We start from the raw sequence: 17,398 nt of genomic DNA, 5'->3' as shown, positions 1-17,398 counted from the left end.
CAGCACCCTGGTCCTGGGCTCGGTGGGCGCGCTGTGCGGGCTGGGCTGGGCCGCGGCGTGCGGCGCGGTGCTGCACGCCGCGGCCGCGCTGGCGTTCTATAGCGACCCCTGGTTGTTAGTCCCGCTGTACGCCGCGCCTGGTAAGTGGTCAGCACCCTGGTCCTGGGCTCGGTGGGCGCGCTGTGCGGACTGGGCTGGGCCGCGGCGTGCGGCGCGGTGCTGCACGCCGCGGCCGCGCTGGCGTTCTATAGCGACCCCTGGTTGTTAGTCCCGCTGTACGCCGCGCCTGGTAAGTGGTCAGCACCCTGGTCCTGGGCTCGGTGGGCGCGCTGTGCGGACTGGGCTGGGCCGCGGCGTGCGGCGCGGTGCTGCACGCCGCGGCCGCGCTGGCGTTCTATAGCGACCCCTGGTTGTTAGTCCCGCTGTACGCCGCGCCTGGTAAGTGGTCAGCACCCTGGTCCTGGGCTCGGTGGGCGCGCTGTGCGGACTGGGCTGGGCCGCGGCGTGCGGCGCGGTGCTGCACGCCGCGGCCGCGCTGGCGTTCTATAGCGACCCCTGGTTGTTAGTCCCGCTGTACGCCGCGCCTGGTAAGTGGTCAGCACCCTGGTCCTGGGCTCGGTGGGCGCGCTGTGCGGGCTGGGCTGGGCCGCGGCGTGCGGCGCGGTGCTGCACGCCGCGGCCGCGCTGGCGTTCTATAGCGACCCCTGGTTGTTAGTCCCGCTGTACGCCGCGCCTGGTAAGTGGTCAGCACCCTGGTCCTGGGCTCGGTGGGCGCGCTGTGCGGACTGGGCTGGGCCGCGGCGTGCGGCGCGGTGCTGCACGCCGCGGCCGCGCTGGCGTTCTATAGCGACCCCTGGTTGTTAGTCCCGCTGTACGCCGCGCCTGGTAAGTGGTCAGCACCCTGGTCCTGGGCTCGGTGGGCGCGCTGTGCGGGCTGGGCTGGGCCGCGGCGTGCGGCGCGGTGCTGCACGCCGCGGCCGCGCTGGCGTTCTATAGCGACCCCTGGTTGTTAGTCCCGCTGTACGCCGCACCTGGTAAGTGGTCAGCACCCTGGTCCTGGGCTCGGTGGGCGCGCTGTGCGGACTGGGCTGGGCCGCGGCGTGCGGCGCGGTGCTGCACGCCGCGGCCGCGCTGGCGTTCTATAGCGACCCCTGGTTGTTAGTCCCGCTGTACGCCGCGCCTGGTAAGTGGTCAGCACCCTGGTCCTGGGCTCGGTGGGCGCGCTGTGCGGGCTGGGCTGGGCCGCGGCGTGCGGCGCGGTGCTGCACGCCGCGGCCGCGCTGGCGTTCTATAGCGACCCCTGGTTGTTAGTCCCGCTGTACGCCGCGCCTGGTAAGTGGTCAGCACCCTGGTCCTGGGCTCGGTGGGCGCGCTGTGCGGGCTGGGCTGGGCCGCGGCGTGCGGCGCGGTGCTGCACGCCGCGGCCGCGCTGGCGTTCTATAGCGACCCCTGGTTGTTAGTCCCGCTGTACGCCGCGCCTGGTAAGTGGTCAGCACCCTGGTCCTGGGCTCGGTGGGCGCGCTGTGCGGACTGGGCTGGGCCGCGGCGTGCGGCGCGGTGCTGCACGCCGCGGCCGCGCTGGCGTTCTATAGCGACCCCTGGTTGTTAGTCCCGCTGTACGCCGCGCCTGGTAAGTGGTCAGCACCCTGGTCCTGGGCTCGGTGGGCGCGCTGTGCGGGCTGGGCTGGGCCGCGGCGTGCGGCGCGGTGCTGCACGCCGCGGCCGCGCTGGCGTTCTATAGCGACCCCTGGTTGTTAGTCCCGCTGTACGCCGCGCCTGGTAAGTGGTCAGCACCCTGGTCCTGGGCTCGGTGGGCGCGCTGTGCGGGCTGGGCTGGGCCGCGGCGTGCGGCGCGGTGCTGCACGCCGCGGCCGCGCTGGCGTTCTATAGCGACCCCTGGTTGTTAGTCCCGCTGTACGCCGCGCCTGGTAAGTGGTCAGCACCCTGGTCCTGGGCTCGGTGGGCGCGCTGTGCGGGCTGGGCTGGGCCGCGGCGTGCGGCGCGGTGCTGCACGCCGCGGCCGCGCTGGGGTTCTATAGCGACCCCTGGTTGTTAGTCCCGCTGTACGCCGCGCCTGGTAAGTGGTCAGCACCCTGGTCCTGGGCTCGGTGGGCGCGCTGTGCGGACTGGGCTGGGCCGCGGCGTGCGGCGCGGTGCTGCACGCCGCGGCCGCGCTGGCGTTCTATAGCGACCCCTGGTTGTTAGTCCCGCTGTACGCCGCGCCTGGTAAGTGGTCAGCACCCTGGTCCTGGGCTCGGTGGGCGCGCTGTGCGGGCTGGGCTGGGCCGCGGCGTGCGGCGCGGTGCTGCACGCCGCGGCCGCGCTGGCGTTCTATAGCGACCCCTGGTTGTTAGTCCCGCTGTACGCCGCGCCTGGTAAGTGGTCAGCACCCTGGTCCTGGGCTCGGTGGGCGCGCTGTGCGGACTGGGCTGGGCCGCGGCGTGCGGCGCGGTGCTGCACGCCGCGGCCGCGCTGGCGTTCTATAGCGACCCCTGGTTGTTAGTCCCGCTGTACGCCGCGCCTGGTAAGTGGTCAGCACCCTGGTCCTGGGCTCGGTGGGCGCGCTGTGCGGGCTGGGCTGGGCCGCGGCGTGCGGCGCGGTGCTGCACGCCGCGGCCGCGCTGGCGTTCTATAGCGACCCCTGGTTGTTAGTCCCGCTGTACGCCGCGCCTGGTAAGTGGTCAGCACCCTGGTCCTGGGCTCGGTGGGCGCGCTGTGCGGGCTGGGCTGGGCCGCGGCGTGCGGCGCGGTGCTGCACGCCGCGGCCGCGCTGGCGTTCTATAGCGACCCCTGGTTGTTAGTCCCGCTGTACGCCGCGCCTGGTAAGTGGTCAGCACCCTGGTCCTGGGCTCGGTGGGCGCGCTGTGCGGACTGGGCTGGGCCGCGGCGTGCGGCGCGGTGCTGCACGCCGCGGCCGCGCTGGCGTTCTATAGCGACCCCTGGTTGTTAGTCCCGCTGTACGCCGCGCCTGGTAAGTGGTCAGCACCCTGGTCCTGGGCTCGGTGGGCGCGCTGTGCGGGCTGGGCTGGGCCGCGGCGTGCGGCGCGGTGCTGCACGCCGCGGCCGCGCTGGCGTTCTATAGCGACCCCTGGTTGTTAGTCCCGCTGTACGCCGCGCCTGGTAAGTGGTCAGCACCCTGGTCCTGGGCTCGGTGGGCGCGCTGTGCGGGCTGGGCTGGGCCGCGGCGTGCGGCGCGGTGCTGCACGCCGCGGCCGCGCTGGCGTTCTATAGCGACCCCTGGTTGTTAGTCCCGCTGTACGCCGCGCCTGGTAAGTGGTCAGCACCCTGGTCCTGGGCTCGGTGGGCGCGCTGTGCGGACTGGGCTGGGCCGCGGCGTGCGGCGCGGTGCTGCACGCCGCGGCCGCGCTGGCGTTCTATAGCGACCCCTGGTTGTTAGTCCCGCTGTACGCCGCGCCTGGTAAGTGGTCAGCACCCTGGTCCTGGGCTCGGTGGGCGCGCTGTGCGGGCTGGGCTGGGCCGCGGCGTGCGGCGCGGTGCTGCACGCCGCGGCCGCGCTGGCGTTCTATAGCGACCCCTGGTTGTTAGTCCCGCTGTACGCCGCGCCTGGTAAGTGGTCAGCACCCTGGTCCTGGGCTCGGTGGGCGCGCTGTGCGGGCTGGGCTGGGCCGCGGCGTGCGGCGCGGTGCTGCACGCCGCGGCCGCGCTGGCGTTCTATAGCGACCCCTGGTTGTTAGTCCCGCTGTACGCCGCGCCTGGTAAGTGGTCAGCACCCTGGTCCTGGGCTCGGTGGGCGCGCTGTGCGGACTGGGCTGGGCCGCGGCGTGCGGCGCGGTGCTGCACGCCGCGGCCGCGCTGGCGTTCTATAGCGACCCCTGGTTGTTAGTCCCGCTGTACGCCGCGCCTGGTAAGTGGTCAGCACCCTGGTCCTGGGCTCGGTGGGCGCGCTGTGCGGGCTGGGCTGGGCCGCGGCGTGCGGCGCGGTGCTGCACGCCGCGGCCGCGCTGGCGTTCTATAGCGACCCCTGGTTGTTAGTCCCGCTGTACGCCGCGCCTGGTAAGTGGTCAGCACCCTGGTCCTGGGCTCGGTGGGCGCGCTGTGCGGGCTGGGCTGGGCCGCGGCGTGCGGCGCGGTGCTGCACGCCGCGGCCGCGCTGGCGTTCTATAGCGACCCCTGGTTGTTAGTCCCGCTGTACGCCGCGCCTGGTAAGTGGTCAGCACCCTGGTCCTGGGCTCGGTGGGCGCGCTGTGCGGACTGGGCTGGGCCGCGGCGTGCGGCGCGGTGCTGCACGCCGCGGCCGCGCTGGCGTTCTATAGCGACCCCTGGTTGTTAGTCCCGCTGTACGCCGCGCCTGGTAAGTGGTCAGCACCCTGGTCCTGGGCTCGGTGGGCGCGCTGTGCGGGCTGGGCTGGGCCGCGGCGTGCGGCGCGGTGCTGCACGCCGCGGCCGCGCTGGCGTTCTATAGCGACCCCTGGTTGTTAGTCCCGCTGTACGCCGCGCCTGGTAAGTGGTCAGCACCCTGGTCCTGGGCTCGGTGGGCGCGCTGTGCGGGCTGGGCTGGGCCGCGGCGTGCGGCGCGGTGCTGCACGCCGCGGCCGCGCTGGCGTTCTATAGCGACCCCTGGTTGTTAGTCCCGCTGTACGCCGCGCCTGGTAAGTGGTCAGCACCCTGGTCCTGGGCTCGGTGGGCGCGCTGTGCGGACTGGGCTGGGCCGCGGCGTGCGGCGCGGTGCTGCACGCCGCGGCCGCGCTGGCGTTCTATAGCGACCCCTGGTTGTTAGTCCCGCTGTACGCCGCGCCTGGTAAGTGGTCAGCACCCTGGTCCTGGGCTCGGTGGGCGCGCTGTGCGGACTGGGCTGGGCCGCGGCGTGCGGCGCGGTGCTGCACGCCGCGGCCGCGCTGGCGTTCTATAGCGACCCCTGGTTGTTAGTCCCGCTGTACGCCGCGCCTGGTAAGTGGTCAGCACCCTGGTCCTGGGCTCGGTGGGCGCGCTGTGCGGACTGGGCTGGGCCGCGGCGTGCGGCGCGGTGCTGCACGCCGCGGCCGCGCTGGCGTTCTATAGCGACCCCTGGTTGTTAGTCCCGCTGTACGCCGCGCCTGGTAAGTGGTCAGCACCCTGGTCCTGGGCTCGGTGGGCGCGCTGTGCGGGCTGGGCTGGGCCGCGGCGTGCGGCGCGGTGCTGCACGCCGCGGCCGCGCTGGCGTTCTATAGCGACCCCTGGTTGTTAGTCCCGCTGTACGCCGCGCCTGGTAAGTGGTCAGCACCCTGGTCCTGGGCTCGGTGGGCGCGCTGTGCGGACTGGGCTGGGCCGCGGCGTGCGGCGCGGTGCTGCACGCCGCGGCCGCGCTGGCGTTCTATAGCGACCCCTGGTTGTTAGTCCCGCTGTACGCCGCGCCTGGTAACTTTTATAGCGAAATACTCTTATATGGATATGTGAATAGGTTCTTTAGAATATGAAGTACCAATATGTTTTTGCAATTTATTCTCTTTATACACAGCAACGGGAGCCTCATTAAGGGTCAATAAGCTTAACATAATTGTAGTGTAGTTGTTGCGTTCAAATAAATGTGGGAAGCCGGTGTCCCGTCGGGGTTTGGTGATAAAGTTATTAATAACTTAGTGACCTGCTCTAGTGATTTAGTGCCCACAAAATGCTGAGAGTGTAGGTTTTGTTTCTTTCTTACGAAGGTAAAAACGGGGAGGAAGGCTCGGAACCGGTTTTTTCTTCATACAAAAAATACCGGTATTATTACGTTCTTTTTCGTTCTTATTAGGTTTATTATTTCATTTTTAATGGGACAATCTAATAATACAAAGTTGTTACCTAAATACGTGATTCAGTCCTACGTAAAAAGCATAAAATAATTAATAATATTGGGCTATTTCGGAGTTTTGAAGAAAAAAACCGGTTCCGAGCCTTGGTCCCTGCCATGAACCGGATACCGGCGTAATCAATTTCCAGCGGTGGCAGTGTGGTGGCTAGCGACGCTGCGTCTGGCGCGCGGCCGGCGGGTGGTGCTGGCGTGTCGCGGCTGGAGGCGCGCGCGGGTGGCGGGCGACGCGCTGTGCGGGGGCTGGGCCGCGCTGCTGCTGCTGTGCACGCTCACGGCGCTGCGCTCCGGGTCAGCACAAACACCAACACTCCTCACTGTACAGCGGGGGACCTTATTACAAAAGGCATAAGGTCCGCCGATGTACAGTTAACAGCGTGGGCGATGGTACTCATTTATAGGCAATTTTATTAACGTTGAAAACAAATACTTGAAAAAAATATATAAATATTGTATTATAGTGAAGAATATTCTGTAAATCTGTAGCCAGTCCATGTGGGCTGCCGGTGGCCCACAAGACGCTGAACTTTAATCGGTTAAATGTTTTATCAATCACACTTACCTCACCCGATATCGCATTTATATTAGAGTACCTATTGTTAATATTACGCCACCATTGTACAAAATATAAAATCCAATACTTTTTCAGGTTCATTCCAGCCCTATGGACAGTGGGCCTGTCCGCATCCGGCATCGTGGCGTACTTGCTGCGGCTCCGCGGCGGCGCTGCCTTGCTCTGCTGGAGTGTGGGCGCCGCTCTGCCCGCGCTGCAGACCGGATATGTGGCGCTCGACGCGTTGACCATGATCGTGCCCATCATGGGCCGCGCTGGACCGGTGCCACACGACGTCAGTACTTAACACTTTTTATTAATGTTATTCTTTATTAATGGTGTTTTACACAGATCGACTGTCCCACAGTAAGCCTTATAAATCTTGTGTACTTGTAATTCTTGGTTGCATGTGAACCATTGCATCCGTGATATTTTAGCACCAAACGAAGAGAAGGTACCAATAAGTAGAGACTGAACTGAATGCGCGCCTTAGAATTAACAAAATCTTTGTTACGACAGGCCATGTGGGCTACCGAACGCCCACATGTATTAAACACTATTTCTCATTTCGACTCTGAGGAAAGTACAAGTGTTTTTAAACCGGTTATTTACTTATGAAAAATAAGTAAACTGTTACTATTACTGATAAATTTAACGTCCCGAATAATGATGGGCGTGTATTATGTTTTATGTACTATTGAACAACATGATTCCTGACCTACTGTGAAATATTTTCACATTTACTCGTCATTGGCATTACATTGATTTAAAAAGTAAAATTATTATGACTGACTTTAAACGATTTTTGGTGCGTCACATATCAGTTTCTTCGATAGTACGGTCAGCTGCAGAGATAGTTGACCCCCGCTGCAAACAAATTGCTATGCAAGGGGGGTGAGTTATATCTGCTGCTGACTGTACATATCCGTGATACGCGCATTGGTCTCGCAGATAGTGATGGCCGTGGTAACAGCATCGCTAGCGATGGCGGCTTGCTCCTGGCTGCTGCCGCTGGTGTCTGTGGCTCGGAAACTACATCGACTAGCACTAGCAATGCTGGTGCTACAAGCAGTTACGTTCGCTGCAGTACTGTTGACGCCGTTGGGTAACCCTTACAGGTACATAAATTATATAATCCCATACATTAACACTCAGCGCCATGTGGGTCGCTGGTGGTCCACACGGCCTGACAGTAAAATTATTATATTTTTCACAAAGCTTGCGTACGGTGACGGCTGTCATCTCTATACAATGTATTGAGTTGATAAATGTCACCGTACCTAAGTTATGTCGAAAATAATTTAGTGGCCTTCTGCACTCAAATCCTTGTGAGCCGCCAGCAGCCCACATTGCGAGCCGCTACTATCATTTTGGTTGTTCAATGCCGCTAATTGCTAATTACTAACCCTTACTGTAACAATATATCGTTTATCAAAATCCGTTGAGTGCGTTGTTGTATTTGAAAAATTATGTAACCTTTCCTTATATAGTCCCATACGGCCGCAGCGACTAATGGTGTTCCACACGCGTCGCACCGACCACGTCACGGGGACGCAAGAGAATCTATACTGGATGCCCGATCTGGACAGCAACTCGCCGCATTCGCTCGACCCGTACGGTGCGTATTATGGCTACGTTTTGTGGGGATATATTTGTATAAAAACTATTTAACCTTTTAATTCGCAATGTAAGGGCGTCCGCTAGCTGGCGCGGGTCCACGAAGCGGGCGCACGCACGCGGAGGGCTCGGAACCGGTTTTTTTTTAAAAACCCCAAATATCACAATACCTTTAATTATTTTATGCTCTTTACGTAGGATTGAATCATGTTTTTAGGTAACAACTTCGTATTATTATATTGTCCCATTAAAAATGAAATGATAAACTAAAGAACGTAATAATACCGGTATTTTTAGTATGAAGAAAAAACGGGTTCCGAGCCTTGCGCACGCGGGTGGCATTGTAGGTAAAATCCCTTCAAGTCTTCCTTTTCCATTTAACCCTCATATTTTTAAATGTAACAAGGAGAGTTATTTCCCAGTGGCCGCTTTCAAGTCAGCCGTCCCGACCTCCGCCGCGGAGTGCGCGCGCTGGGTGTACTGCGGCGCGCCCTACTACCTGCCGGCGCGCGCCGTCGTGCCGCAAGGACACGCCGCGCCTGCGCCCGAGCCACCACTCACTAAAATAGACGTACAGTTGAAGCTGGAGAGGAACCCGAATGTGTTCCGGATGAATGTTACAGGGCCCTCGCATGTGGTGAGTGTTTTCAAACACGTGTTTTATTATTCAAGGCTTGGAAATCGGTTAAATTTCCAAACCGTTATCATATACTTGACGCAAAACCTTTTAATTTCGGTTTCGTTCGTAAAACCGTTATTTGGAAACCACTTTTAAGGAGAAGCTTAATTTCCATAGTTCTTGACATATTAACCGGTTTAGAACAATAAAAACTGGTTTCTTCCTATGTGGTCTCGTCGAATAAACCGGTTTATTTAGGTTACAATAGAGTTACTTAAAACGTTCGCATTAAGTTCGGAGAAAACCCGAAATAAACCGGTATTTTACCGCTATTTCAAAAACCGGTTCCGAACCTTGCTATAATTACCATGTTTAAGCAAATAAAATATTTCTATTTCGAAGCGGTTTGTCTTAGTAATTATTTCACCAGGTGGTAATACTATCCCCCGTGGAAGGCGTAAAGGTGTCGCGCTACATGGCTAGCGGGGCAGGGGGTGGCGTGCCGCACACGGCAGCGCCGTGGGGCGCGCGGGAGACATACTTCCTGGCGCTACACGACGCGCGCGCGCCGGCCCCCTGGCATCTCACCTTCGATTTAGAGGTAATCATATAATAAAATTACATCTCGCGTTTATCAGTAGTAATTAGTTTTTATCTCAAAAATGGACGGCAAAGTCGACTTTGCCGTTTAAAAAATAGGTATAGCGTAGTTTATGGTCAGTCAAAAATTAAAAAGTTAAAAATTTTGCAGTCTCGATTTTGGGACTGCAATGTTGCATACAAATTCCATTATTTGTCGAGTTCCAAACTTTTTAAAAGTTGAAATTGCCATATCAAATGAAGGCACAGGCCCATTAAACAGCCAAACAGATGATTAGTACCGCGACTATTTAGCTGTCTCAAGTAGGTTGGCGTATTTTCGGCAGAAAAATACACTTCTACTTTTTTATTAAAAAAATAAAAAGGCGGCAAAGCAAATTTTTTCAATTGTTTCTACTTTTTTCTGTGAAAATATATACCTAAGAACGTTGCTTTTGTAAAATATTTCTATGATATTTATATTTCTTGCACCATTTTTGAGAAAAGCACTATATATGACTCGGCTGGAAGGCTACTTGCTGGCTTCGGATTCAATTAAACGGACTCCCAAGGTCGTCCGTTTAAAACGAATCCTCAGCCTGCAAGTAGCTACTTCCGAGCCTCGACAATAATGTACTATTACACTACTAGACGGATACTACAATTATTTAGAAGATCTCCATTTTTATTTTCAAATATTTCAACTATTTGTTTATTATAAATTACTAAAAAAAAATCTTAATTCGCTTGACAGAAGATGTTAACAAAGCCTTTTTGAAAAAGTCTATGAATTTATTTTAGTTCTATTTTCTTTCGCAAAGTACATATTTCTATTTAGAATCAGAAGCAGTTTTGGTTAAAAGATATAAAACATATCATTTTTATCACGCTTTTGTATGAATCGAACAAATAACAAAATTTGAAAATAAAATCACAAAATTATCATGAATCCAATAAGAATTAACCCTTTTTCCTTTTGAGACATGTTTTTCTAAAACTTCTTATTATTTCGGATACTGTAACATATAATTTATTCTAGTTGGAAGATGGCGCCTCACCGCCCAAAGATGCCTGGGTGGACGTATCAGTGGCGGGCCACAGTCAGTCCGGGCCGACCAAAGAAGCCCCTGCGTTGAAGGAATTACTAGCTTCGTTACCGCCGCATGCGGCGCCCGCCGCCACTGGATGGGGCGTTGATTTACACTTGTATAGAGTGTAGTGTACTGATTGTGACTTATGGTGGTGATGACCCTCAGATGTGTGGATTCGACATAAAGATTGTGATTCAGATATTATGTTAGTGAGTGACGAACAACATTTCGGCGATGTTTATTGTTTAATTAAGAAACTTTTCATATCATACCACGCCGGCATTAATTTCAGCAAGATTTCGCGTGTGGAGACATGTGGGTCAGGGATATTAGCCGACGGCCAGTCCGGGTCGTGTAAGAAGACGCTCTTCTTGAAAGAGTTGAGTGACCTGCTTCGCTCGCTCACGCTGCTTCGAACTATAGTGTAACTAAAAAATAAATATTGCATAGTGGTTATAGTGAGTCTTAACCCTTTACCAGGCTGACAGTTCAAAAATGACAATCGAATGTCAATCTTACTCATCGAAAATAGAACACATGTTTGAAGTGCCGTATGTGGGAAATATATATCCCTTAGCCTGGTAAAGGGTTAAGCACCACGGAATGGAAGAAAACAAAATTGTAAAAAGCTATGTGGGCTGCCGGTGGCCTATAAGAATACAGAACATTTAGGAACATCGCCGACAAGTTGTTAAGAGACTTAAGAGTGTTTAAGACATTGAGGACTGTGATAGATAAATAATAATATCATTATTATAGTGCGTATACAAATTAACTTGTTGACGAAAAGGTTAACTTAAAGGTTGTAATTTACAAAGTACATAAAAAAATTAAAATAAAAGACAAAATTTAACTTATTTTAGTGCTTAAAAATCTTATGCTTCTGACAAAATTGTAAGTAAAAAAGCTATTATGGTGATACTGTAAATATTGGTACAATCTATTTAGTGCACTCTGTTGATGCTGTATTGTAATACCATAGGGATATTGACTGGCATATCAAATCAGATTACATATTTTTAACTCTGTCAAAACGGTAGGGAAAGGCAGTGAGCACTCGCCTGTAATGTCAAATTAACCCTTTACCAGACTGACAGTTCAAAAATTACAATCGAATGTCAATCTTACTCATCGAAAATAGAACACATGTTTGATGTTCCGTATGTGGGAAATATATATCCCTTAGTCTGGTATTCGGTTAACTACTGTTTGTAGTACTTTCTTTTTTAAATATCTTTTTTTGGAAATCATTGCGTTTACGATTTTCCTGTGGTTTTCAATGCTTTGTTACTTGAATGGTGTAATAGTTATTTGTACAACAAGAGATCAAAGTTTGATATTTCTTCAAGTGCTTATTTTGAGTCCCGTGCAAGCGAAAGATCTAAAAGATCTAATTTAGAATCTTGAGCGTAGTAAGAAATCCAAAAGCGCACGAGATGTAAATAACTTTGATCTCGTGTAGTACACAAAAATTTTCACCCTAAGCAGTGAGAACATACCTAGAGGGACAGAGATAATAGAACCCAAGTATATCGAAATTGTATTAGACCCCGCATGTTGAAATGACATTTGACTATAAAGGTCACTTGAATGTCATTTTGTCTCACTCAGTGAGCAAAATCGCATTTTCTCACTGTTTTTAAGAAGCAAAGTACCCTTGTTCGAGCTGCTGAGGTGGAAAATAATTTATTTGAATTACAGTCAGAATCAACATCCCTATTTCGTGTAGGTATACGAAGCCTGCTTGGGGGCTTAAATTATACATTTGAATGTACTAAGAATGTGGATCAATCCTAATTCCTATTGGTGGATGTCGTACGAAGTCAGTGTTTTTTTTTATGTGACTCATATAGAGAGAGCCCACGTTTTTTGTATAAAAATGTAAGTGACGATGAAATAATTTTCAGTAATAGGACACATTATAGGACATTATTGATCTGAAAGCTACTTCAAACCTGCTTACTGCAATGTCTTTATTGCAATTTTAACTATAAGTACAATGAATGTACAAGACAATGGCGGATCAGGTCAAGTTAGGATAAAAATATAATATCTCTTTCTGATTGATAGTTGCGACACCATTCTTTATCATGTCTCAATAACGGACACAATTATGTAAAATATGTTATACATCCGCAATCTGTTTATACCAATGGGCCTATCGCATACCACCACGCCCTTATCTTGTTTCGTAGCTTTTGTTTCGCGATAAGAGAATATTTACTATAGCAACATTCGCGTACAAAGCGTGTACAAAGCTTCAATGACACTAATGACAGTTCATATTTGACACTTCGCATCTGTCAGTTGGGCGGTTTCCTGCCGTGCTTTGTGTAGCTTTTACAGTGTAAAGTGTAAATAAAACTATTAAAATGATTGTTAGAATATCGTCCCTTTTTCTACTAGTATTACTATCGTCTACAAACTGTGATAGAGACGTTGAAGTCCGTTCAGAAGAAGATGTCGGCGTAAAATACGCAAATCGTTGCGAAGTTTGCAAGATATTAACCACCGAATTGCAGGCAAGACTCGAAGAAACCGGCAAAATTCACGATGTCATCGAAATTGGATACTCCCTCGACGATGTCCAGCCGAAGAAGAGAACTAAATATGAAAAGTCCGAGTTAAGATTGATTGAATCACTTGAAGGAGTCTGTGACAGGATTTTAGAGTACAATATGCATAAAGAACGAGAAGACAGCACCAGGTTCGCTAAAGGCATGAGTCAGACGTTTAAAACTCTTCATGGATTAGTAGATAAAGGTGTTAAAGTAGATCTTGGTATTCCACTTGAGTTGTGGGACAAGCCATCGGCGGAAATCACTCACATGAAGAGTCAATGTGAGAGCCTTCTGGAAGAAAATGAAAGTGTTGTCGAAGACTGGTACTGGAACCATCAAGGAACTGTGGATCTAATGAACTATTTGTGCACTAAAAATGCATTACGGGGAACGGATGATTCCTGCCTCTACGAGAAGGTGCCGGAAAAAAATATGAAGGGAGACAAATCTGAACTTTGATTGTAATTATTTGTAGAAAAACTGATCAAATATTCTTTAATAATAAAATAATAAACAAAATGTGACTTGATTTGAGTGTTTAATTTTACCTATGAGTTTATTATAAAGGTACAGACAGACCTTTATATATGTCTGTAAGTCAGCACCCTAATATTAGTTTCCACTTTTCTATACAGCTAGTAAGGCAACATAGGAATTTAATTTTGGTCACTTACACATGGAGAAACCTCTTCGCTCACAACATTTGAACAAATTGAGGACCTTCTCCTTTTTTTGATGTTGTTTGCAGTTTATTAAAGGAAATGTGACCATGAAAGATTCCTTTTTATCAATAGTGAATTTTAAAGGCCTAATTGACTGCATAATATATAAATTATATAATTAAGGTCATATTAAGGAGTAGAGACCATCTTTCTGTAACATTTACTATGTTACTTATTAACACTAGTTGGAATAGTTAGTATAAAACTGTACTATCATTTCAGATATGAGTGGTGTGTGATGAGTATGTAGAATAGATTATATGTATCACCTCTGCCACACCCATACCATGACCCACACTGTTGACCTTACATCGGTGGACATTATGCCTTTTGTAATAGTCAACCAATGTAAGGAGGAGTTAGGAGGAGGAGAGGAGGAGTAAGGAGTGTTACTGTTTTTACATACATGACCAGAATGTGCATGACAACAATGTTGGTTTTGTCTTTGACCTTTAGATTGAGATAAAGTGAGTAAAGGTAATTGACTCATTATAATGAGTATAATCTATTATATTTTAGTGAGAGCTTAATTTAGGACTCCCAGAGCTTATTTTGATTTAGGGTAATTTAAAGATTTTATCTATCATGAATTCATGATACTTTTTTTTTCACTGAATAATAGTAATGTAAATGATTGAATAATAAATAATTGATGCATTGTGTGGTGTAGATTTAAGGTGGTTATGCTAGTGTGTAGATGGCCTTAGTTTAAAACTTTACTCATAAGATAGCTAATGGAAAAAAATAGGTAGATAGCTTTAAAAAATTCGGTGCTGTTTGTGTTGGGTAACATCTTCAACTGTATAGGATGTAATTTATTTACAATTCAATTCACTTTGGTCACAGAATAAATAGTACTAGGTACAGAAGGTTCACTTCTAACAAAACGCGTCTATTACGACAGATATGACCGCCAGGTGGCGCAAGCGCGAGCAGGCGTCCGTTCCGTAGTGGTGCGCGGCAAGTCAGCAACTACTACCTTCATACCAAAATTGGTGTGGACCGCATGTACTTGTAGCGACGCGACGAAATCGCGGAGTGAGCCACGGCCACGCCTGCTTTGGTGTAGATAGGTAGTTAAGGTAAAATATTATCACCCTACATGACAAAGAGAATAAAAACATTAGGGTAGTGGGTACCTATTGTAAACACTTTACAGTCCAATTTTAGAAAATACCTATTGAGAGTCTGTGCGGACAGTGAAGAGTCGTGAAATGTGTGGGGTCCAATACATTCTACGACTCTTCTCTTTCCGCACAGACGCTACCAGTAATTTTAAATTATAGACCTAAAGCTAGGTTTGCACTAGCAATCAATAACTGGCAATAATTTTTACTATTTCAGCACTGGCAAATAATAGCTACAAAGATTTCAGTTCTATATCTACATAGGTAGTTATTGTGAAATAACTTTATTGTTAAACTCTGAATTTGTTTAGTTGATTGGCAGATGAGTACTGTAATATTAAATTTACATAATCCCATTCCATGTTGAAGTTTTATTTTATTTACTGTTGTCTTTCTTAAATATATATTATAAACAATGTATTTATTTTACAATTTATTTTTGTTTGATACTATTTTACATTTAATAAAGAAAATTAAATACTGCCGTAGCGTTAGTAAAGTGTCTAACGAAAGAAAACTCTTTTAGAAATCGATTTTCGCTCATGTCGTCTCGGATATGGGTGAATATGGTATCGATGCATTCAGTGTAATGCCCTGAACACAAATATATGAGATGACAAGCGCGAAAGTGGTGGGGCTAGTTGCTGTGACGTCATAAAGTCGGCAGTACAAACTTTTCTTTTTTCTTTTAAACATACCATGTGGGATTGCATGTGGGGTACCAAATGAAAGGGCTTTGTGAGTAGATCACAAATATATAACATACTGTACCATTTTCAACACTTGATCTAACAAATTATTAGAAAACGTTCAAAAATATCACAATGCACCGTTAGACCGTTAATTAGTTAAACCACGTATTGAAAATGGTACAGTACCTATGTTATATATTGTGACACTTTTTTCGCAAAATGTATACTTTCCACAAAAAATGTAAAAAACTGTGAACCGGGACATATTTCATGCAAAAAGGGGGGGTTGCGTCAGGGGGAGGGGAAGGTACGCTAGTGTGCGTAAAGTACCATACCCTAAGGTATCATACTACATTCACAAAAGGCTGGCTATAATTAGTTTTTTAAAAAACACAATTTGACGTAATCATCAGGGCATTACGCTGAATCTTCGAGCAACACGGAAGGGAGGCGGCATTCGCACTATTTCCCCTCTGCCGAGGTACAAGATTAGCGCGTCAATCTAATCTAGCGCGGGTAATAAAACTAGTTGCACTTGGATCTTGGATTTTTCACTAGACCGAGTCCAGACGCGCGCGTGAACACTGCTGCACAAAAATGCCTGTTTGCTCGGTTTTTTGTTATAAAAAGAGGTCGGGGACATCAAATTTACAAAAAGAAAGTGTTACATTTCACATGTAATATTTTTTTTTTACATATCATACGTTTAATTTCATTCAAACACAATTATTATATTTTAGTCTCATGTAATTGTTGGATTTATCGATTTTGCTCGCTCAGTACAAATTGCGGATCGGTCGAGCGACAAATCCGACTTCTCATCTCTCAGAATACAGGCTTGGCCACATACAGAGCGCGACGCAGCGCCGCGTCCACGCCGCGCGACCGCGGCACATGCTAACAGGTTACCGACGTCAAACAGACTGCGTCCCGCCGGTATCACGCCCCGCTTCTGTCGCGCCCCGCGCCGCGCGGCCCATTGCGTCCGCGCGGCGCGTGCGCAGCGCTGCGCCGAGCGAACGCGGCGGCCCGCCGCGTCGCGCAAGGTCACGTCAGTAGGATCGGACGTAGGCAGCGAGCGGTGCGCCGCGTTCCCGCGCGGCCGCGCCGCGTTCACGCGCGCCTTGAGGGCGTGTTGAGAGCGTGAGGCCGGCGCGATCGGCGCGCGCCCTGTTTGACCAGGCTTCGCGTCGGCATCACGCGGCGCGGACGCGGCGCTGCGTCGCGCTGTGTGTGGCCAAGCCTTACAATAACATACTTCAACGAAAATGTGTTAGTGTGCGTGTTGTGACACTTGTCACTCGTCCGTACACAAAAAGAGATCGAGGTTTGCAAGATTTGTCTTTGACGTGTGTCATTTTCTATGTATTTGTGTCGTCATTACAGATTGGATCAAAGAGTATAATAATATATGTATAGTAAAGGATTGGATTTTGTATGTAAGTGTGTGAGAAGTGCGACTGTGTGCACCGTGTGCACCGCGAAAAATGGCAGAAAGATTTGTATATACGGTGAGATATCGCTTGGGCCCCTCCCTTCCGATGTGTCGGAAGCCGGTGTTGCTCGAAGCGCTGAATGCATCGAGACCATATTCACCCATATCCGAGACGACATGAACGAGAACTAACCTAAAGCCTGTGTTAACGCTCTACTACGTTGTTAGTTTAGTATTCAGGATACCAAATAGGTGGTAAACCCATTTTAAAAAGTTTCAATTGTTTCATTTCAATTTTACCTCGTTTTATGAAAATAAATTAATATGTTTGTCGATAGTTGTGCTTAAAATGTGTAAAATGTTGAATATAAAGTTCAATATTAGTATAATTTTGTTTTATTTGTCTACTAGAATAGTTAATGTACTTACTTGAATTATGGATGCATAAATAAATGAATAGGTACAATTTATTACATTACTACCAAATGACTACCAACTTTTCACTGACTGCTACACTACCTAAGACAAAGAAACCAGATCCCTAATTCACGCATAATAAAAACTTGTAAAAACAATATAGGTATTTATGTAACTTACCTTTACACTGAATTACG

General features: G+C 50.2%; 1 protein-coding gene across 1 annotated transcript; it reads left to right on the top strand.

Annotated features, from left to right (window-relative positions):
* The first annotated feature begins 12,562 nt into the window (after nt 1-12,562).
* On the top strand, nt 12,563-13,337 carry LOC134798443 (protein canopy homolog 4). The gene has a single exon (XM_063770884.1). It carries the CDS (start codon nt 12,620-12,622, stop codon nt 13,265-13,267), a length of 648 nt encoding a protein of 215 aa, XP_063626954.1. The 5' UTR covers nt 12,563-12,619; the 3' UTR covers nt 13,268-13,337.
* The last annotated feature ends 4,061 nt before the right edge of the window (nt 13,338-17,398 follow it).

Source organism: Cydia splendana, chromosome 16, assembly GCF_910591565.1.
Source record: "Cydia splendana chromosome 16, ilCydSple1.2, whole genome shotgun sequence".
NCBI lineage: Eukaryota > Metazoa > Arthropoda > Insecta > Lepidoptera > Tortricidae > Cydia > Cydia splendana.
The sequence above is the reverse complement of the archived record's forward strand: the minus strand, read 5'-3'. Positions and strand labels throughout refer to the sequence as shown.